The 23,036-nt window shown below is 35.6% G+C and overlaps 1 protein-coding gene across 4 annotated transcripts in view; it reads right to left on the reverse strand.

Moving 5' to 3' along the window:
- Positions 1-23,036, reverse strand: part of LOC105480042 (sperm associated antigen 6) — a 65,763-nt gene that overhangs the window by 6,715 nt on the left and 36,012 nt on the right. For 3 of the 4 annotated variants that reach the window (XM_011738481.2, XM_011738479.2, XM_011738480.3), the window contains exons 5-9: positions 17,278-17,483; positions 16,250-16,423; positions 14,930-15,082; positions 12,324-12,515; positions 2,667-2,783 (exon numbers count right to left, since the gene is read on the reverse strand). In XM_011738481.2, the coding sequence (XP_011736783.1) occupies positions 2,667-2,783; positions 12,324-12,515; positions 14,930-15,082; positions 16,250-16,423; positions 17,278-17,483 (842 nt within the window). The remainder of the gene's footprint in view (positions 1-2,666; positions 2,784-12,323; positions 12,516-14,929; positions 15,083-16,249; positions 16,424-17,277; positions 17,484-23,036) is intronic. The other variant, XM_071070393.1, reaches the window with a different exon arrangement.

The raw sequence follows: 23,036 nt of genomic DNA on the forward strand, positions 1-23,036 counted from the left end.
AGACTTGAGCACGTTTGCATGTTGACAGGAAAAAGCCAGTGGAAATGAAGAAATTTATTATGAGAGACAAAAAAAAAAAAAAGACTGACCAGACTAGGAAGGTCCTGGGGAAGGGGTGGGCTCACAATGTGGAAAGTCCTGCTCTCCTCCTTGGTCACTGCTACTATCCCTCTGACAGAAACACCCTTTTTTCCCATCTTGTTCCTTCTGCAAGGAGACCAGCTCCTTTTACTTGTCCTTCCTCCATTGAAGCCCTATCTAAACATTTCAGACTACATTCACTCATTCCTTCTTTTAAACAAGTTTATCTCCCACTCTAGTACATTGAAATGTTTTCTAATTGTTTTGTCTGCTCTCCTCAGCTACATTATAAAGTTCCCCGAAGAACAACTTAATCTTTTTTGTCTGTTCCCCAGTGCTCAACAGAGAGCTGGGTACATGTAGACATTTAACAAATAATTAAAACCACAAAAGGATCTTGCTAATAGAACAATAATATAAATCAACGGACAATAAAAGATTGCACTAGTATGTATTTGTAAAAAATGTAATATTCCATAAATATATTGGTTTTACATATTTCATTTGGCCTGGAGAATTTTCATTACTCCCTATCTCTGTCCCTAGCCACTTCAGTACCTCTTCACCTTCTACCTTGCTTTATCATCTCTTTTTAGTGCTTTGGTATCTTTCGATTAAGAAAATATTCCTGAAGGCACATTGATAAGTGTATATGATACAGGTACTGTATTTATTTTATCTTGGGGCTAACTTCCACACATCCCACTGGTTTTACGTATTTTGAACTCTTAATGTAGGTTAGTGTTTACTTTCATAGCTACTTCAATAAAACCAGAATATCTCACTCACTAGCCTAAAAGATTAAACTACAAAATGAAACTTTCAGAAATAATGTCAATTACCCAGTTCAAGAACAGATGACTCTGTCTGTAGATGATCTATGCAGCCCCGACCCCTTATCACTCTTAGATGACCAAATTAGCTGGTCACTTTCTTAGCACCCAAAAGTACAAAAAAAAAAAAAAAAAAAAAAAGAAAAGAAAGAAAGAAAGAAAGAAAGAAAGAAAGAAAGAAAGAAAGAAAGAAAGAAAGAAAGAAAGAAAGAAAGAAAGAAAGAAAGAAAGAAAGAAAGAAAGAAACTGATCAATTTCCCTTGCGGTAATTTAGTCTTTTCTCTGCATTATTTGGTTATTTAGTTGGTTTGTCAAGAGGGCATGCCATTATATCTCCCACATCCCATATAACTAAGAGGGGGAGGTTATTTTCTTGGAAGGAGGAAGAAAGGACATAGGTGTTTGATACACAGAACTGTATCCTGCCTGGGTGAGTGGCTTCAGCAATGTGAAACTTCTACTTTCCCGTGGCTCTGGCACTTGAGGGCCAGTTATACTGTTGGAGATCATGAACAGAGTTGAGAGAACTGAAGGCTGTTAGCAGACTCTATCTTTCAGATGAAGACCTAAAACTAGACAAACTTATTTGCAGGGACTACTTTAAAAGTTATAACAATACATAGTTTTTGTTCATTATTTGTAGAAACATAGTATATGAATAGTAATTTCTCATTTATATAGCATTATAACTGACTATTCAAATGAATTTGCCACCCCCCATTCATTTTTTTTTTTAATCTTTTAAATTAGCCTGACCTACTTGCACATTTTATTTCTTAAATACAACTCTTTGGTTGTTTTTGTTCTTTTGAGTGTTTAATATGTGCCTGGGATTGAGCTAAATGCTTAACATACGATAATATCTCATTTACTCTTTACAATGACCCTATGAAATAAGTACTCTAATTATTTACATTTTATGGGTAACCAAACTAAGGTTTAGAGAGGTCAATATTTTGTTAAAGAATTATAGAGCTGGTAAGTGGGAACTCCAGGTACTCCAGTTCAGAACCTGAGCTCATAACCACCATGGGCTACTACTCGCACAGACCCCATTTTCCTAAGCCAAATTCACTGAGCATAATTTAGCCAGCTCTTGACAGCTTAGGGTCACCATCCTGACTGTCAGTGTCTGTGGTAATAGAGTCATTCTCTTTTATCCTTTGCTATTGGTAATCAGCTCTGCTGGCTGTGCCCACTTCTAGCAGCTTGACCTTTCTACCTTACTACCATTTACTATCATTTAATCTGCAACAATCTAAGAAATATGACAGCTATATTTGTTAAAATTGTTCATAAAATAAGTCAATATGCTCCAAATGACTGTCTGAGAACATCTCCAGTAAAGCACATGAACTTTGTGAAAGATGTTTCAGTGGCTCAGAAACCTTTTTCCTTTTCTCTTTATGATCTTTGCAGTACTCCCAGGTGAGTGAGATGAAAGACACTAGAAAGATTACTAAAAGTCACTTACCAATATAAATTATCTATATTATGAGATTTTTATTTTCTGGGAACAGTTAAAAAGACAGTAGAGGCTTTGAGGAAAATGTGAGGATGAAGAAATGTTTTATTTACATGTGAATTTTGTTAAGGTAACTTCCCTGTCCATACAGATTGGTGAGAGTTAAGCAGTAAAACCATGACCCCGTCTTACAGAAAAAGCTACTGACCCAACAGAAAAAAATAATAATAATAAGTTAACAAATCATTTTGATTTTCTTCCTCCCCTTAGAGGCTGGCATTTCTTACCTTACTGAACTGTCCAACCACATGCTTCAGAATATTGGGAGGAGCATCATATAGAAATGGTTCAAGGGCTGGTAAGTAAGTGCATTTTTGCAGGATACTCTTTATGGCTTTTTTACTCTTGAAATACAAAGCAGAATGTATATATAAGTAAGTAATCAATGAAACCTTGGCAAGAATTCAAGTCTCACATTACAGGAATTTGAAAATAAAATCAACTTCCTGGTCTAAGCTGCAGTTGTTTCATTTTTTTAAATTGCTGTCAAAAAAAAAAAAAACTCCTGCTTTGATTGGTTTTATCATAGAATATCCTACAAGTTGTCTTTGTGTTAAGCCTTAAAATGTAAAGTGTATTACTGAGCTCTTAAAATGCCTAGAAGAAAATTAAAATTATAAAGCGCAAAGTTACAGACTATAAATTAATATGTACTATATTAGAGTAAAAATTTGTATACAGGAAACAGATAACTAATACATCCCATTTCTACTTGTCAACAAGTACAAGAAAATCATTTAGTTTTTTGAAGAATGTCATTACAGGCTTTCTATATTGTCCATGATTTCATGGCTTATACATAGGCAGTCAAAATGGCTACAGTGTGCATTATTCAATGAGCATTTGCAGAGGTGCTGCTATAGCTCGTGGGTAGACATTTCCCCATTCACAGAAGCAAAACAGATAGGATCTACTCAACTGCAGAGAAAAGATCTTCTCAACAGTAGGGAGTGTATCACCCACAAGCAGAAGAATACGTACCATATGTACCATTTCTACCCCCTCCTGCACTCCGTATTTCAAGGTGACATCATGTGGTGCTGACCCTTGCCACAAGTGGAGAAGGGCCCTGATGGGGCTGCTGCACATCATGGCAGCCAGCCCTCAGGCCATGGCTAGTTGTGGTTCATTTTCTTTGTCTTAAAGGCTGTCCCCTTCAGTTGGAAAGCTTCACAGTTGGGTTTGTCTCCAGCTATTTTCCACTAGAATTCCACATCTGCTTGACTGAGGTTTTGTGCTTCAGTGCTCCCTTATGGTTTTTCTCTTCACCTATTTTTTCTCTGAGGCCTTACCCAACCTGGTCTTCTGAGATCACCATATTGTTTTGCTGCTGAGTATTTTGCAATGCTCTTGAAATGTCAAGGAGCATTGTGATTTTCACATCATGAACTTTTTAATTGATAAATCGATTCAGCAAAACTTTATCACAGGTTTGTTATTAGTAAAGAATCTCTTGAATTTAAGGTTTCCTGGAGACCCAGGCTAAGTAGTCTTGCACAGCCTCTTATTGCTTGACACATTTATCCTCAAACACTGTTTTACAAATTAGATTAAATAAAACAAGGAATGTAAAATATGCAGCTCAGCTTTTTCCCACAAGTAGTATAATGTAAGTTGGAATTAAACTCTAAATTCCCAATATACTTGGGAACTATCTTAAATCATGGTAATCTTAGCAAGCTAACAAATTTAACTTCATGTTATCAGTGAAAACGTCCTTGAACAGTGTAGCAGAAATCACATACACTGTACAATAAAGACACCCTTATTCTAGTAGTTCTAAGTTGATGTGTTATTAAGTTATTAATCAAGAACTGTAGAAAAGAGTCTGATGACCCTAGAAATTCACTGAGCTTTACTATCTTTCATGTGGAAGAAATATAATCAGCTTATGATTACATTCTTCTAGATAGAAATGTATATCACAATTCATAATCAGCTGTATTATCCAGCATGATAGAAATCCTAGTTACTTAAGACTTTGTTTACATGTCTATTTGACAATGAAAAGGAATGAAGTGCTGACACACGCAACAACATGAACGAACCTCACAAATGTTACCCGTAGTGAAAGATACCAGGCACAAAAGTTCACATACTGCATAATTTCATTTATATGGATTGTCCAGAAAAGTCAAATTTAGAAAGACAGAAAGTAGATTATAGTTGTCTGGAGCTGGTAGGTATAATTGAGAGGAGGAAGAGGGAGTGACTACAAATGGGCATGAGGCTTCCTTCTGGGATGATGAAAATATTCTGAAATTTGATTGTGAAGATGGTTGCACAATTCTGTAAAGTTACTAAAAATCATTTAATTGTGTACCTAAAATGAGTGAATTTATGGTATGTAAATTATATCTCAATAAAGTTGTTAAAAAGACTTAAACTCAGCCGGGCACGGTGGCTCAGGCCTGGAATCCCAGCAGTTTGGGAGGCCAAGGGAGGTGGATCACCTGAGGTCAGGAGTTCGAGACCAGCCTGGCCAACATGGTGAAACCCTGTCTCTACTAAAAATACAAAAATTAGCCCGGTATGGTGGTGGGTGCCTATAGTCCCAGCTACTCAGGAGGCTGAGACTCTGTCTCAAAAAAAAAAAAAAAAAGACTTAAACTCCTTTCTTGAATTGCAAATGTTTTCTCCAAGTTTGTGTGGCTTGTCTTTTCATTTTCTTAATGTTAACTTTTTCTTTTTTAAAGACAGGATCTCACTTTGTTACCCGGGCTGCAGTGCAGTGTCAGGGTCATAGCTCACTGCAGCCTCAAATTCTTGGGCTCAAGTAATCCTCCTGCCTTAGCCTCCCAAGTAGCTGGGACTCCAGGGATGCACCACCACACTCTGCTAGTTTTGTTGTTTTTTTGTAGAGATAGAGTCTCACTATGTTGCCCATGCTGGTCTCAAAACGCCTCACCTCAAGTGATCCTCTTGCCTTGTCCTCCAAAGTGTTGGGATTATGGGCATAAGTCATGTGCCCAGGCTTAATGGTGTCTTTTGAAGCATAAGAGTTTTTTTTTATTTCAATGAAATATAATTTATCAATTTTTAAAATCACTTGTGTTTAGGTAAAATATCTAAAAAATAATTGCCTAACCTGAGGTCACACAAATTTATTCCTAGGTTTCTTCTAAGAGATTATAGACTTAACATTTATATTTAGATCTATGATCCATTTTGAGATAACTCTGGTATATGGTATGAGATAGGGGTCCAAATTAATATTTTTACTTGAGAATACAATTGTCCCAGCACTTTTGTTGAAAAGACTATTCTTTCCACATTAAATTGCCTTGGCATCTTTATGAAAAATCAGATGATAAAAAGGGTTTATTTCAGATTCTCAATTCAATTCCATTGATACATATGTCTTTCTGTAAGCAAGTACCACATTATCTTGATTACTATAAGCTTTGTGGTACATTTTGAAATTGGGCAGTGTTAAGTTCTTCTTTTTCAAGATTGTTTTGCTAGTCTGGGTTCTTTTCATTTCCACATGAATTTTCAGATAAGCTTCTCAATTTCTGGGGGGATAAAAAAGCCAGCTAGGATTTTGATAGATATTATGTTAAATATATAGATCAGTTTAGAGTATCGCCAGTTTAACAATATTGAATCTTCCAGTTCATGAACATGGAATGTCTCATAATTTATTTTTTAAGTTATGTTTTATAGTTTTCAGGGTACTAGTCTTAAACTTGTGTTAATTTGTATGTATTTAATTCTTGATGTTATTATGAATAAAATTATTTTCTTAATTTCATATTTGAATTTTTTGTTACCTGTATATGAAAATAAAATTGAGAGGCCAGCAGCAGTGGCTCACGCCTGTAATCCCATCCACTTTGGGGGGCCAAGGCAGGTGGATCATTTGAGCTCAGGAGTTCAAGACCAGCCTGGCCAACATGGCAAAACCCTGTTTCCACTAAACATACCAAAAAAATTAGCAGGCATGGTGGTACATGCCTGTAATCCCAACTACTCAGGAGGCTGAGGCACAAGAATCACTTGAACCTGGGAGGTGGAGGTTGCAGTAAGCTGAGATTGCACCAGTGCACTCCAGCCTGGGCAGCAGCCCAGCCTGGGCAACACAGTGAGACCATCTCAAAAAAGAAAATACAATTGATTTTTGTATATTGATCTTGTATCCCATGACTTTGTTGAACTCTTATTAGTTCTATGATTTGTGTGTGTGTGTGCACGTGTGTGTGTGTCTGTGTCTGTGAATTCCTTAGGATTTTCTACATACAAGATCATGTCACATGTTGGTTTTAAGATTCGTTATCTTCTAGAAGATACTCATTATGATTGGTTGTTTATGGCTGTGAGCAAAATAAAATAGCTCTTACAACTCCATACTATGAATTATACAGAAATTTTATGGGGCCAAAAAGCTCTCCCAGCCAGGTGCGGTGGCTCACGTCTATTCCCAGCACTTTGGGAGGCCGAGGCGGGCGAATCACGAGGTCAGGAGATCGAGACCATCCTGGCTAACATGGTGAAACCCCGTCTCTACTAAAAATACAAAAAATTAGCCAGGCATGGTGGCGGGCACCTGTAGCCCCAGCTACTTGGGAGGCTGAGGCAGAAGAATGGCGTGAACCCAGAAGGCGGAGGTTTCAGTGAGCCAAGATTGCACCACTGTACTCCAGCCTGGGTGACAGAGCGAGACTCTGTCTCAAAAACAAAAACAGCAGCAACAAAAAAAACCTCTTCTATTTACCTAACTCAGTAAATCAAGTAATATCTTACCTTGGACTAATGAATAACAGATTATAAATTTTGCTAATTGTCACTGCATTTAGTAGTTAATGTTTATCCTTAGACACAATATATGATGATGTCAGAGAAGGAATCCTGAGCTATATATTGAGGGCATTCTGAGGGTTTGAGCCTGGTTTCCTTATTAACTAGCATAGCATCTACCGTTCTAAATTCATTCATTTTTCTATCATTTCTAAAAACTGACTGCATCCTCCCCGATTCGGGCTATTGGAAAAACCACATAACAACACTATTTTTTACCTCTTAACACTACACATAAAAATAGCAATTAACAAAAATAAAATTGACAATACTATGGGAAACCAACACAATTTAAACTGCTTTTCACTGAAAATTGGAAGAATATCAAAAATTACTCATTGTTGCTTTCCTTAATGGATTATTGATGTGGCTTGCTCCCAGTGTTAGAAAGTAAACCTTATCAATAGTATGGCCTGCTCTCTGTGTTGGGGCCTGGTGGGTGGTGATTGGATCATGGGGGTGGCTTCTGATGCTTTAGCACCCTCCCGCTAGTGCTGTCTCATGGTAGAGTTTGTATTAGTCTTTTTTCATGCAGCTGATAAAGACATACCCGACATGGGGAAGAAAAAGAGGTTTAACTGGAGTTACAGTTCCACATGGCTGGGGAGGCCTCAGAATCATGGCAGGAGACAAAAGGCACTTCTTACATGGCAGTGGCAAGAGAAAATGAGAAAGATGCAACAGTGGAAACCCCTGATAAAACCGTCAGATATCATGAGACTTAATCCCTACCACAAGAACAGTATGGGGGAAACCATCCCCATGATTCAAATTATCTCCCACTGGGTCCCTCCCACAACACATGGGAATTATGGGAGTACAATTCAAAATGAGATTTGGGTGGGGACACAGAGCCAAACCATATCAGAGTTCTCATGAGATCTGCTTGTTTAAAAGTGTGTAGCACCTCCACCTTCACTCCCTCTCTCCTGCTCCATGATGTGAAGACATTCTTATTTCCCCTTTGCCTTCTGCCATGATTGTAAGTTTCATGAAGCCTCCCAGCCACGCTTCCTGTACAACATACAGAACTGTGAGTCAATTAAACTTCTTTTCTTTATCAATTACGCAGTCTCAGGTAGTTATTTACAGCAGTGTGAGAACAGGCTAATACAATTATCTTGAAAAACTCTTAAAATTTTTAAAAAATTCTTTTCAGAAAGTTATTTTTATTCTGAAAGCATTGTGGTCCAAAGAGTAACAGCTATTAAAATGAAGAGGAACATAGGAGTAAATCTTTATGACCTTTGGTTAGACAAAGCCTTCTTAGATACAACACAAAAAGCATATGCAACAACAACAAAAATCGATCAACTGAATTTAATTAAAATTTAAAACTTTTGTGCTGCAGACAATATCATCAAGAAAATAAGACAACCCATAGAATGTGAGAAAATACTTGTAAATCATACATCTGATAAGATCTTGCATCCAGAATATACAAAGAACTCTTATAACTCAATAATAAAAAGATAAATAACACAGTTTAAAATGAGCAAAGGGTCTGAATAGACATCTCTCTAAAGAAGATGTATGAACAGCCAATAAGCATATGAAAAGATTTTCAACATCATTAGCCATTTGACAAATGCAAATCAAAACCACAATGAGATACCAATTCAAACCCACTAGGATGGCTACAATCAAAAATAAAGATAATAACAAGAGTTGGCAAAGATGTACTACCTTACTGGTAGTACACTGGAAAACAGTTGGGCAGTTTCTCCAGATGTTAAACAGAGTTATCCATTGACCCAGCAATTTCATCCCTGGGTAAATACCCAAGAGAAATGAAAACACATATCCACATGAAAACTTGTTACAATAATGTTCATAACAGCATTACTTATAATAGTCAAGAGTAGAAATAATCCAACATCCATCAGCTGGTAAATGGATAAACAAAATGTGACATGTTAATACAACAGAATATTGTATTGGCAATGGAAAGGAACAAAATACTGATATATGCCACAACATGGACGAACTGTGAAACTTCAACTAAGTAGTAAAGAAGCCAGGCACATGGCTAGGTGTGGTGGCTCACACCTCTTATCCCAGTGCTTTGGGAGGCCAAGGGAGGGACTGTTTGAGGCCAGGAGTTTAAGACCAGCCTGGGCAACACAGTGATACCCTGTCTCTCCAAAAAAAGAAAAAATTAATTAGCCAGATGTGGCAGTACACACTTGTAGTCTTAGCTACTTGGGGGCCTAAGGCAGGAGGATCACTTGGGCCCATGAGTTCAAGGCTGCAATGAGTTATGATTATGCCACTGCACTCCAGTCTGCAACAGAAAGAAACCCTATCTCTAAAAAGGTTATATATGTTGTATGACTCCATTAAATGACATGTCCAAAAGAGGAAAATCCATAGAGACAGTAAATTAATGGTTGCCTGGGGCTAGGCAGAGGGGATACAGAATCACAACTAATGTGTAGCATTTCTTTTGTGGGGAATAAAAATATTCTAAAATTAGATAGTGGTGGTGGTTTCGCAATTCTGTAAATATACCCAAAACCATTAAATGGGACACTCTAAATGGATAAAGGTAAGGGATGTGAACTATAGCTCAATAACGCTGCTAAAAAATGAAGGAGGAACGACTATTACCATAAGAACACAATAATTAAATAACTATCTTAAACATGGTTTTATAACTAGAATGAGCTGATTCAATGCCAAATTTCAATACGATGCCTCTAAATCCAAACAAATAAAGATATATTTGAATGAAAATTTTCAAAACATGTAGATAAGCTTATTAGAAAAAAAATTATTCTCCATTTTTATTAAGAGATTTGGAATAACATGGGAGCAAATAGTAAGAAAATCTATAGAATGTGAGAAAGTATTTGCAAATCATACATTTTATAAGAACTTATACCCAGAATATACAAAGAACTCTTACAATTCAATAATAAAAAGATAAGTAACCCAATTTAAAATGAGCAAAGGGTCTTCTGAATAGTTATTTCTCCAAAGAAAACATAAGAGAAATTCCAAAAAACTGCTCGTTGGTTCTCCTGCATGGAAACCAATTAGAGAATGCTTACAGAAGCTGACATGCCTTTGGGACAAAATGAACTTCAACATGGGCTTATAATTTGAAAGCTGCCATAGAGTAACAAATGAGAAATACCATTAGACAGTTCTTGACACTCTTGGATACACTTTTCCCTACTGAGATGGTGTCAAATTGAACAGGCTTGAATGGACGTTTATTCTACACCCTTTAAAATAACAGCTGATAGAATTCAAGAGACCGTGGGGAAAGAAAAAAGAATGACCAAATCTCTACAATAATAAAATATTTGGATGGGCCTGAAGCCTTTAAAAGATTATTGATGGAATAATGATTGGTAACTTTTTAACTTACCACTAAGTGTATTTCCTGACAGTAATACTGTACTAAATATAGGCAGAAGGAAGTTAATTTCTATTAGTTAACCTAAAAATACCACTTGTTAAACAAAATGATATTTATCTTACTTCAAAAAGTGAACTTTTCAAATTTATTTTTCTCCAACGATATGCATACAATATAGTATCATAATAATTTATTAAAAAGCAAGTTATATAAGGTAGTAGCATATAAAAAGTACATACTCTCGCCTAAGGGACTATTTGCAAGGGCTTCTCAAGCTGAAATTACTACTGAGTCCACTATTAATGATTAATGCTCTAGCTCATATATCCCTTTACTTTATTTCCAAACCTTAAGAGGAAACTCAGGAGGGTGGCAGGAGAGGACGGAAGAGGAGAAGGAAAGGAAGAGCAGAAAAACAACAGTGATAATGGGTTAAAGAAATACAAAGCCAAAAGAGAACTACATCTGTAGACTAACATTATATACATGTATACATGTATATCAGCTGTGCTTGGACAACTCAAAGCTGGGAATAGAGTTTTGGTTTCTCATCAGAAAGTTAAAGAGACCTGCTAAACTAGAAAAGACTTTATATTGTCAATCTTTCTCTCTTTACCAAGCATTGCCAAAGAATACACATGTGACAGACATATGAGGGAAGTTCTAAATCTATTAAATTATTGTTGGTCTAGAAAGCCTTATAAAAACTGAGAAAAAATTGTTAAATCTTATAAACCAATTTCCCTCAAGGAATTAGTAAAGAAATAATATGCAAACATGACCAAATACACATAAATTTGCTTTTATAAAATTTACAAGTCAAATAGATAATTTGCTATACATAACTTTCAGAGTCCCTTAAGTGTATAGTTCAAGTAAACTTCCCATCTCATTATGCCATCTAAAGTTTCACCAAATTGTTTTCCTATTTGTTAGTTTACTGTTTTAATTAAAATGTAAATATAATTTAATTTACTGTTAAATTATTGTCTTTTCTGTGAACTTCCCTCAATCCAAGTCAATTTTACAAGCTGCTTTCAAAAACATACATGTTTTCCTAATAGGAACTATGCTGGAAAACATTTTATTTCTTTTTTTTAAATTCTAAAATCATTAAACAATCCATCCTTCTTCATATTCATGTTTTGTGAATCATTTTAGTAGTCAGTAATATTTCAGAAAATCTGCCTTTTAAAATGCATGATTTAAAAATATTTAATTTAGTGAGTCTTACAGACAATTTTTTAAAGAAACAAATACAAGACATATAATTAAAAGGTCAGGTGGCCTTGGAATTAAAGAGGCAAATTACAGGTTCAAAAATACCTGCTGACTAGTCATATGATACATTTGAAAGGTACCTTAAATTCTTTTGGATTCCACTTTTAAAAGTAAAATGAACTAGAGGTCTCTCTTGCAAATTCAAACTAAAAAATTCTATTATTCTTCAATTTCTACTTCATAAGTCAAAAGGAATGTAGAATGCAATAACCATTCATTTTACAAACAACTTTGTACCCACAGAGAACTTTCTCTAAAATATATCACTGATTTTTAGAGACAGGATAACTCATTTTCAAAGAAGAGTGAAGTCAATTCTGATAAATTTGTATTTCTTGACTCATAAAAACAATATTGTCCATGATGAAAACAAAGAGATTTTAAATGACATATTTTTTAAATGAGCCCAAATCTTCATAAAACAGAATTAAGCACTTACTTTTACTTGGAGATCCTCAGAACTTTCTGTTGACATGTACAAAGAAAGCAGAACTGGCAAAGTATTTGTGACTGCAACAGCCCGTGCGTGTTCAGGAGTGTGTCTTCCGATCTGTCCTAAGGCCCAAGCAGCTGCAGCCTTAATATGATCTTCTGGTTCTTCTGACAAGCAGACTGACAACTGGGGTACACCCTGCAGCGTGGATCAAAAGAGCAAGTGTTATGAATCTACAGCAGGATTAAAGAGTCTTCCATGTCTCTCAAACATGAGAAGAAATCATTTCGGCCTTGATCCTTTTTTTCTTAAACGGTTCAATAAATGAGCACATCACAGGGGCTGTCATTTCTTAAGTCAATAAAATGACTAGAACTAAATTACCTTAATTATCTGTAACAATTCAACTAAACCAAGAATTTCTCTACTAGCTTTTATCCCCCAAATAGAGAGGTATTTAACCAAACAACAGATATCACAGACTAGGAAATACGCAAAGCCAGATTTTACTGTGACAAACTAAAAATGTTTAGAATTTTAAAATCTTTTATTTTCCTTTGTTAAAAAGTTAATTTAGAATCTTCAAAGAAATTCTTTTCACCAAATATAATAAACCTGATATAATAAGCCTGAGAATAAAATAAATCAGTAAGAATCCTATCTAAGTACCTTGTCAACGGCATATATTCACTAACACCTTTCCTGAAACAGTACATAAATAATTTTCCATCAATTATGGCCAACTTTTAAATTATAGTTCTTTCCACTTTAACATGATTGAATGTCAAAACAACAATGATTACTTTTGTTACACAGCTCATGCTTACATTTCGCATCTTAGGCTTCAACTTTATCTAAATAATAAAAACAGAATTAACTAAAGAGCCTCAAATATATTACATTTTGTATACCCAAGGAACAATTTTAAAAAATCAAATTCTAATTCCAAATTCTGTATAGGTGTGATTTGCTCACTAATTTGAGATTATGGTAATCACCTTAAATTTAGTACCACAAAAAAAGATCCCATGGTTATGCTACCATGGCAAAGGCCAGAATCATCATATATACTTTTATTCTTTGCTTTTTAATTTGGTTATTAAGACCAATTTCCTGAAGAGATCAGCTATATTTCTTCATTGGCTTCTTTCCTACAACTAAAAATGTATGTCTGCCAATATTAAAGGTCAGACCTGTCTCCAGAATGAAGCAACTTTCCAGAAAGTCCACATGTCCAGGATGTAACAAGACTGAAGAAGCAGGAGGAAAAGGAGACAGTGCCTCTACTCCATCCCCAAAGCTCTGACTTTTTGGCCTCAGTTGTTATGAATAACAAATAAGATAAGGAATGAAAATTTGCTTTAAAATTACTATTTAAATGTAAGGTATTATTGCTAGTCTTTATAATACCACACAGGAAAAGGAGAGAGTGCTACCATACTATGTGGCTTGCCTGAAACTGCTGGAGTTTCAGCAAGCAACACCTTGATCTCTATCTGAAAAACAAACCAGGTGGGAAAGGCCAGCAGTAACCTTAAACCAAAGAAGGGGAGAGCTTCCTGGTTAGTTTCAGGAAGACATATGGGAAGCAACAGCAATTGCTTCTTCTTTCATCATTCTTCCCATGCATAAGCTTCATGACTATCCACAAAAGAACCAAGGATCAAAATCCTAGTAACATCCTTACTGTGACCCTTCAGAAAGCACCACCATTGCTCTAGTCACTATCACAGTCTGTGGTAATAGAAGAACAAAAGGAAAAGAGCAGGATAAAAGGGAGTAAAGCAAAGAATTACCATGAAATAGGTAGAAAATAAAGATCTGAGGCTCCTTTTTATTCTGAGGATTAATAAGGGATAAAAAAAAATCCACATTTCTGTTTAACATACAGCAGCAGGTTTTCTATGCTGATAAGAAACCCACGGCCCAGAGGGTCACCACACACACTGTAAGCACACAGGCTTTGAAGCATTCGTCCAGAGATAAATATTTATTCATTAGCACACATTTCATAAGCACCTACTATGTGCCAGGGCTGCACTAGATGAGGGGTTCTTACAAAGTTGTGAACTGAGATAAAGCAAAATCCCTAGAGCATGGAAACAAAAACACTGCTATCTGACACGTGCTCTGAATTGCCTAAATCTAAGAAGAGAAATAGTTCGTAAAAGCTGAAGAAGAGAAAGTGGATAAAAAGGGATGTCCAAGCCATTGTCATCTCCTACTCAGGTGGCAGGAAATGGAGGGGTATATAGACCTCCCAGAATACTGAAAATGACTACTGGGCATGGCATTTACAAATAGGTGTTTCTAACCAAGGTAAGATTTACATGTTTGTAGATATGTACAATTAATCCTTCAAGGCACAAATAATATTTAAATATAGATAATACTAATGCTCAAAAAAGTTGATATTCTGTTTACTCAGAAACACTGAGTAAAACTTTAAACTTCCCATAACCTTGCTAATAAAACTTGCTAATAAGCATTGAAACAATCAAAAGTTTTTTGCTCCAGTCAGTTATATCTTGCATTCTGTGGGAGAACATTAATCTGTGGTTCTCTCTTAGAATTTCTTACTGCAACTAGAGGAAAATGAAGCAAGAACAAACCTTAGAAATGATGACCGCCATTGCTAGGTTCTCAGAATGAGCTGCTACGTAACCAAGCATCATGATGCCAGGCAGCCGTGTGTTCCCTTTGCAGGACCCAATGCAGTCAATCACGGCAGCAACCCCTCCTGCGTTAACTACCAGCTGTGAAAGCTAAGAGATGGGAACAAGAGTTAGATCACCAGGACCGTACAATGGTCTTTAAATCAGTTTAATATTGCCACACTCTATTTAGTACCTAAAACCAACTGGTGAAATTGAATTATCCTTTAGTGAAATTATTATATTTATTAAAGAAATATACAAGTACACTAATCATGCTAGTTCAAATGCACAAATACACTCACTGTGAGAAGCTTTATTCTGTGGTTCAATTTTTCATGCATCAATGGCACAACTTTTATCCCAATTATAATGGATGTCAAAATTCCTCACCTAGACTCTAAGCCTAGGGCTAGTTCATAACTAACTACTGAAACCCCCAATCACAATGGGTGAGTATGAAGCAGATTAATCACTGAATGCTGAAAGACAATGTCAGACTTGAAATATTCTAACCTAATTATTTCTCCCTTGCTAGTAATGATTACTAGCTGAGTGCACTTTAATTTTGAAAAATCTCAATCAAATAAAGATGTTAGATGAAATAAAGAATGAGGACTTAAAGTTTAATGAAATAAAAATTGGTTAGTCAAAATATACACAGAAAAAAGATACTTCAGAATCAATACAGGCCTGCTTTCTCTCTTTCTTTCCCATCTAGAACTCAGAGCAGGAAATCACCACGTAAGAGCAGCTACTGGAGTGGTAACAGTAGGTCAGGGGACCTTTGTGATTTCTCCCAACCTGGAGCTATAATAGTGTTCTCACTACTCCCAGCTGACATAAAATGGGAAGGATGGCAAAGTTCCATAGTCCTCACAATCTAGAAATGGAAAGTTTGAAATGACTAAAAACAGATTTCAAGCTCAAACTCAGCTAATATAACCCAGTGTTCTCGACCGGTGGCAATTTTGCTCCCTGAGGAACATACGGCAAAGTATGGAGACATTTTTTATTGCCACCACTTGTGGGGGAAGGGTGCTTTTGGCATCTAGTGTGCAGAGGCCAGGGATCCTGCTAAACATCCATCCTACAATGTGCAGGACCAGCCCCCCACAACAAGGAACTACCCAGTCCAAAACATCAGCAGTGCAGAAGACAAGAAATCCCAACCCATCTAGATCATGTGCCACAACCCCTAGGCCCTATAAACAAATTGATGTTTTATTTAAAAACTAAAACTATTACATATTATTGTGGCTTGAAGTTTCTTTTCACCTCGGGTGTATGTTTTGCAATCTCTCTAATTAAAGTAGAAGCATTTTTCTTCACGTATTCATCCTTGTCCTTCAGACAGGTAAGTACAACTGGAAAAATCTCTGCTTCAACAACCATTTCTGCCAGATCCACGGAATGTTTCGAAACCTGACTGAGAGCTGAAAGGATCTGATGCTGTGAAGCAAAAAAAAACCAAAACAAAACACTATATAGCATCCACTACAGAGTTCAGATTTAAACAGTTTTATATATATTCAAATTCTTTTATAAAGGGAAAAAAATATACATGCCTAAACAACCTAAGACTTCTTAGTCTTGAGACATTCACATTCTAGTCTTATACCCAAGTTTTAAAAATTCCTAATTTCCAAATTAGTTCTTAATATTTTGAAACTCTATTACAGACGATTAAATAACATGACCTCTGGATGAATACCATTTCTTAATTATGCAATACTGAAATTGCTAATTTATGAGCAATGTGATCATTTAGTACAAAAATCATCAAGCAGAACAATATCTTTGACATGATGCTGATACAATTTCAAAGAATGTTCCATTGCTTAGTTAACATTAACAATTTTAAAACATTATAGGGTGTAACTATTAGAATATAAAAGTATAATTGGTGACTGTTGACTAAAAATCAGATTTTAGAAAGCTATAAAACAGGCTAAGATAAATATGGCAATTTCCATAAGAAACAATATTATGGTGGAGGGTTAAAAAATCTTTAGATCTTTTCCAAACCAAAGATTTAATCATTATGTGATTCTGTATTTTAATTATTAATGTTAACACTGTTGTTACTTCTGATCTTATACATAGTTTCCCCAATCACATCTTTGTTATCTAATCCTTATGGTATTATTTTCACATATTAAGAGACCAAATACATAATATATTCATATCTGTTTTCAATGATAATTTACTAATTATTTTTAGATGCAAAATATTCACATGTATGCATTTCCATTTTCTTACATTATAAAAAGGCTGATATGCTTTTCAACCTTATTTTGAAATACCTTCAATTTAGCATCAGGGTTCAGGAGCATCTGGGCTAAGTGAGCAACAGCTCCTGCATCCACTACTGTCTGTGCTAACTCTGGAGAATGCTTTGCAATATCACTGAGGGCGGAAGCAGCAATCCTTTTCAAAGCAATTTCTGGCTCCTGGATACAGAGTACTAAAAGAGGAACAGCTCCCGCATCCACCACAGCTTGTGACAGTTCTGTGGGTCCAAGAAAAGTAATTAAGTGAGTATGGGTGACTGACCCTTGTGCAAGCCATTTTTCACCCTGACAGATACAGCAAAGAAAAAAGGGGAGGGTGTACTTCACTCTCTCGACATCTGCATTTCAAATCAGGCTTCCTGGTTTCATAAACCATGTGGACCAATCCTGAGCTGAAAAGAATACAGGTCAATAGATGGACCTCCATTTACATGAACACATTTGAGGTAGATTAGGCTGAAATGGCTTGTTATTCTTTTTTTTTTTTTTTTTTTTTTTAAGAGAGTAAGCAGATGTCAGCTGTTTAAGCTCTGACAATTCTGCACTTCTCAATAGACAAGCATTTTATGCATGGTTTACAATAACAGAGAAAATTTAAGTACCAAAAATTTACCAACCACACTAATTAGGCAATATTTTGTGCTATTTACGTGAGTAAACATTAACATGAATCTTGTGCCAATAATGTCAATTTTTAGATTCCTTTTATCTTGTAGTACTTTTAAAAGATTTTTTAAAACTTTCATACAAAATAGAAAGCTGCCTTTTCATTGTACATGTAAAAATACTTTCAAAAATGAGATCTACTACTAATCAATAAACTTTTGTATATAAATGTTAATGTTTAGATACAATAATAAATTTATCTTACTCTTGTCAGAAATCAAGTACATATCTTTTGAATATACATGTTGATTTACTTGTATGTCCAAGAATAATAGCTTACAAAAATAGCACATTTTAAATTACAGATAATGGGAGACAGGCAAGCAGACCCATATAATATCATGGAAAAACTGCCGTTTGAGAAGCATAAAGCACCACATGCAGTTACAGATACTACTCACATTGTATTCATGGCCCCTCTTACTGAATCACAGACACCCATTTCTGGAATCTCTTCCTTTCAAAATATGTTCTTATTTTCCCAGATGTGTAGTGCCTTAGTTATATATAAATGTCTTAACTGTCAAGCTAAGAGCTCTATTTAGCATATCACTTAAAGTATTTAATTTGAAGATAATACAGTGTTTGATTTTTCAAAGTATTGGTAATATCACATCTTCTAAAAGAAAATGTTAGCAAATACAGGTTAGTGTCCAATATTTGCTTCCCTTAAATTATCATAATTATCTTAGAAGTCCCAATATTGTATAAACAGTTCATTCATTCTTTCATTAAACAAGTATTAATGGAGGGCTATTAAGTGACAGGCTCATTCAACTCGATGCCAATGACACACTTCTGCAAATTAACACTACATTCATTGGCAAAGGTATCTTTCAATTTTTAAAATTTGGTGTAAAAGCTAGTATACTATGGGAAGTTCTTAAGTAATCTCAAGAACGAGAGGTAGATGAGAGGAATATGCTTTGTTTTGCTTTGTTTTTAAAAAAGAAGACAATAGCCAACAGACTGCAGTATCAATCTAGCAATGTAACAGGTTCCTCAGAAACAGCCTCTGGGATGCTACTGCAATAGACTGAAGACCATGAAGACAGCAGGTGACATAGGTGATCACTATTTCTCTTCCCACACCACACCCCCACCCCCATCCAAAGGAAATGGGAAAAAAATATAAAATGTTATATTACATATAATTTCTAAATAAAATACTCATTTTCTGGTAATTAACATTCTGCTTAAGAATTCAACTCAATCCAAATTATACAGGTGTCATACAGTAATAATTTATACATTCCTATTTAAGAACACCTGGAATATATATATAATGGGCTGAATATTTTGTTTTGATATATTTTCACTTTTATACGCAGTTTATAGGAGTAAAGAATATGTAGCAAACTACAACTGTTTAAAAGTACTATTAAAAACTCAAGATGCTTTTTAAAAAACATCTATTATCTACCTTTATAATTCCCATTCATTTGACTTGCTCCTTGAGTAATTCTTGAGTGCAATATCTTCCTTCCTTAGAATAACATAATGTTAATAAGAAAGCAAATTCTGTTCTTCTAACTTGTTACCCAAGTTTTCTATTCTCTCCAGAGTAGCAATGTTAAATGTGGGGACGGCTAAGGATGGCAGTGGAAAAAGATTTGCCATGAAGGTAATGAAGTTTCCAAGGACCTAAAGTGGGCCTAGCAATTTTGTACTTGCAATTTCATATAGTTTACATCCCCAAATGTATATGGTTCTACTGCTCTTGAGTAGCACACTTTTTGCTTAGAAGTATTGTTCTCCTAGCTTCAAACATATGTTAATATTAAATATCAGACAGTGAATGTATATACAGGAAATAATACAATAGGCCTAAATAATGTAGACTCTACATATTACACATCCAACAGGCTATTTCACTCTGCCTCTGTCACTACTCTTTTTCCCATTATTGTTTCCTCTGATGTTTCTATGCCAGCCACTGTTGGCGTCTACCCAATAGCCATCGTCAGCTAGGGCAGAGGCTTGTGAGCAAATCCTAGACCTAAGCAGAAGTCAGCCGGAAGCAACTGTGAAAGCTCTGTAAAAACTGAGATACACAGCAGAAAACACCATCTCTTCTTTGTTGGATATGGTCATGTCTGCAAATAACATCTGGAACTCCTACATCCATCTTGCAACTATAATGGAAGAAATCACCAATATGCTGAGGATGGCTGAGTACAAAAATGAAAAACATCCAGGTACTCCATGACACTGTTCAGCTGCAAAACCAGCTTTGGAACTGCCCTTACTCTGAACTTCGTGTCATGTGAATTTAAAAAATGTCCTTATTGCTTAAGCCACTTGTAGTTTACATTCTACAACTTACAGCTAAAAACATCCTGATATAATTCCTTCCTCTCTTATGCTTGGTGTCTGTACATGGTTTTCTCTCCTCTTTCACTCACTGAGTGCTCGTTAAGTGCTTACTATGTGCTGCACACTTGGCTAGATCTTGGGGAAGGGGAATAAAAACATTGTTCTGTTCTAGAAAATCCTGCTCAGAGTGAATACATGAAGAGGCCACTACAAGTATAGAACACAGCCAGGAATCAGGTCTGTGGAGTGTTCAGGGAAAATGTATACAAAAGTATCATTTCAGGAAGTGCTTCCAACCTTCCTTCCTTCTCCTCTTTTCTTTTTTTCTGTATTTTCTTTCTTTCTTTCTTTCTTTTTTTTTTTTTTTTTTTTTTTTTTTGAGATGGAGTCTTGCTCTGTTGCCCAGGCTGGAATGCAGTGGTGCGATCTTGGCTCACTGCAACCTCCACCTTCTGGGTTCAAGCAATTCTCTGCCTCAGCCTCTTGAGTAGCTGGGATTACAGGCACCTGCCACCATGCCCAGCTAATTTTTTGTATTTTTAGTGGAGACAGGGTTTTGCCATCTTGGCCAGGCTGGTCTTGAACTCCTGACCTCGTGATCCACCTGCCTCGGTCTCCTAAAGTGCTGGGATTACAGGCATGAGCCACTGTGCCCAGTTTTTTCTGTATTTTCTACTCAAAAAAACCCAGCAGCAACCAAAACACATACAAAACTTCACACACCTAAAAATCACTTCCCATAGGAGAAATCTCATGAAGTTCATTTTAAGCTCAAAAGTGGAAATGAGTTTTTAGATGTTCAATTATCACACTTATGAAATCAAAGATTGATGTGTACTGACTTAGATGCTCATAAAAGGTTGGCCAAAAAAAGCAGTCAGCCAAGAAATTTATCTTCAGTCCCTGAAAATATCATTGCCTCATTTCAAATTTTAAGTAAATCTTCAAAAAATGTTTATATCTTCCATTATACAATAACATGTGACATATCCTATACTGTTACATAACAAACAAGATTAAAAAGTGGTTATAACTGTGTCTAAAAATGCAAAGAGAAAAGGCTACATGTTATACCAACATGCCAACAGCATTTATACTGGGTTGATGGTACTATAGGTAGTATATTTTTTCTCTGTTTGCCAAATTTTCTTCAATGTGATTTTTTAAAAAATAAATACAAGCATGTCTCTCACCCATACATATAGCTACTGCTGGGCCTAACTGTACTAGCATCATTATTACAAAGAAAAAACAAATATAAAATTTTTAGCTTATTTTTTAATACAGCTGAAAGTTTTTTATTTTAAAAGATGGTAGAATGTATGTCCTCTTTAATAAGGCACACCTAAATAATACACATCATACATATCACACATCCAACAGGCTAGTTCATCCTGCCTCTATCACTATTTTTTTAAATAAATTATATGAAAAGAGTGTATAATTCTTCTTCTTGAAAGAATTAATAGTATATACTAGAAATAATATTCATTTACTTTTTCACCCTTACCCTGCTGCCTTAATTCATACCCTTATTAAAGTTAAAATATTACATTCTTAAAACATTAGGGGTTATTTACTTTTAACCTTTTTTTTATATATATATACTTTAAGTTCTAGGGTACATGTGCACAACGTGCAGGTTTGTTACATATGTATACACGTGCCATGTTGGTGTGCTGCACCCATTAACTGGTCATTTACATTAGGTATATCTCCTATTGCTATCCCTCCCCCCTCCCCCCTCCCCACAATAGGACCCAGTGTGTGATGTTCCCCTTCCTGTGTCCAAGTGATCTCATTGTTCAGTTCCCACCTATGAGTGAGAAGATGTGGTATTTGGTTTTCTGTTCTTGCGATAGTTTGCTGAGAATGATGGTTTCCAGCTGTATCCATGTCCCTACAAAGGACATGAACTCATCCTTTTTTATGGCTGCATAGTAGTCCATGGTGTATATGTGCCACATTTTCTTAATCCAATCTGTCACTGATGGACATTTGGGTTGATTCCAAGTCTTTGCTATTGTGAATAGTGCCGCAATAAACATAAGTGTGCATGTGTCTTTATAGCAGCATGCCTTATAATCCTTTGGATATATCCCCAGTAATGGGATGGCTAGGTCAAATGGTATTTCTAGTTCTAGATCCTTGAGGAATCGCCACACTGTTTTCCACCATAGTTTAACTAAACTTTTTTTTTTTTTTTAATGCAAACTGTCAGAGGAAACTATCCAATAGCACCTTCATTATTCACAAATAATAATTAAAGTTGTTTATTGCATATATGTAGACAAAAATGTACAGTCGCCAAATTTGATGATCAGCTGTTTTTAATAAAGGAATAACTAGTTTTATTTGGCTGAGGAATAGCTCATTTTGAGTGAAGAAACTGAGGCAGCCTCCTCTGTGGTACTGTGACAAGGGAGAGGGAAGTGTCATCTTTTCACACTTCTCTGCCTCCCTCTGTTTTTCCATAATTATTTCCAACAACATTTATGAGGGTTATGTGCATACCATTTTTTGATCAGTAATAACATATAAAAACTTGGGGTGACAAGACTTTGCTTCTCACACAGTTGCATTTTCTTAAGAATTTCATTCTGTGCTGCTCTTGGAATCTGGGTTTTTGGTTTGTTTGTTTTCTAAGCTTGCGGTGATCTGTCAGTAACAGGCACGAGAAGTGTTACAATTTAAGTGGATCAAAATCTTCAACTTAGAATAATCAAAAACCTCAGTATGACTTTAGGTTTAAGTTTAAAACAAAAAGAGAACGTAAATTAAAAGGAGGA

The sequence above is a fragment of the Macaca nemestrina genome, chromosome 9, assembly GCF_043159975.1.
Source record: "Macaca nemestrina isolate mMacNem1 chromosome 9, mMacNem.hap1, whole genome shotgun sequence".
In the NCBI taxonomy this organism is placed as follows: domain Eukaryota; kingdom Metazoa; phylum Chordata; class Mammalia; order Primates; family Cercopithecidae; genus Macaca; species Macaca nemestrina.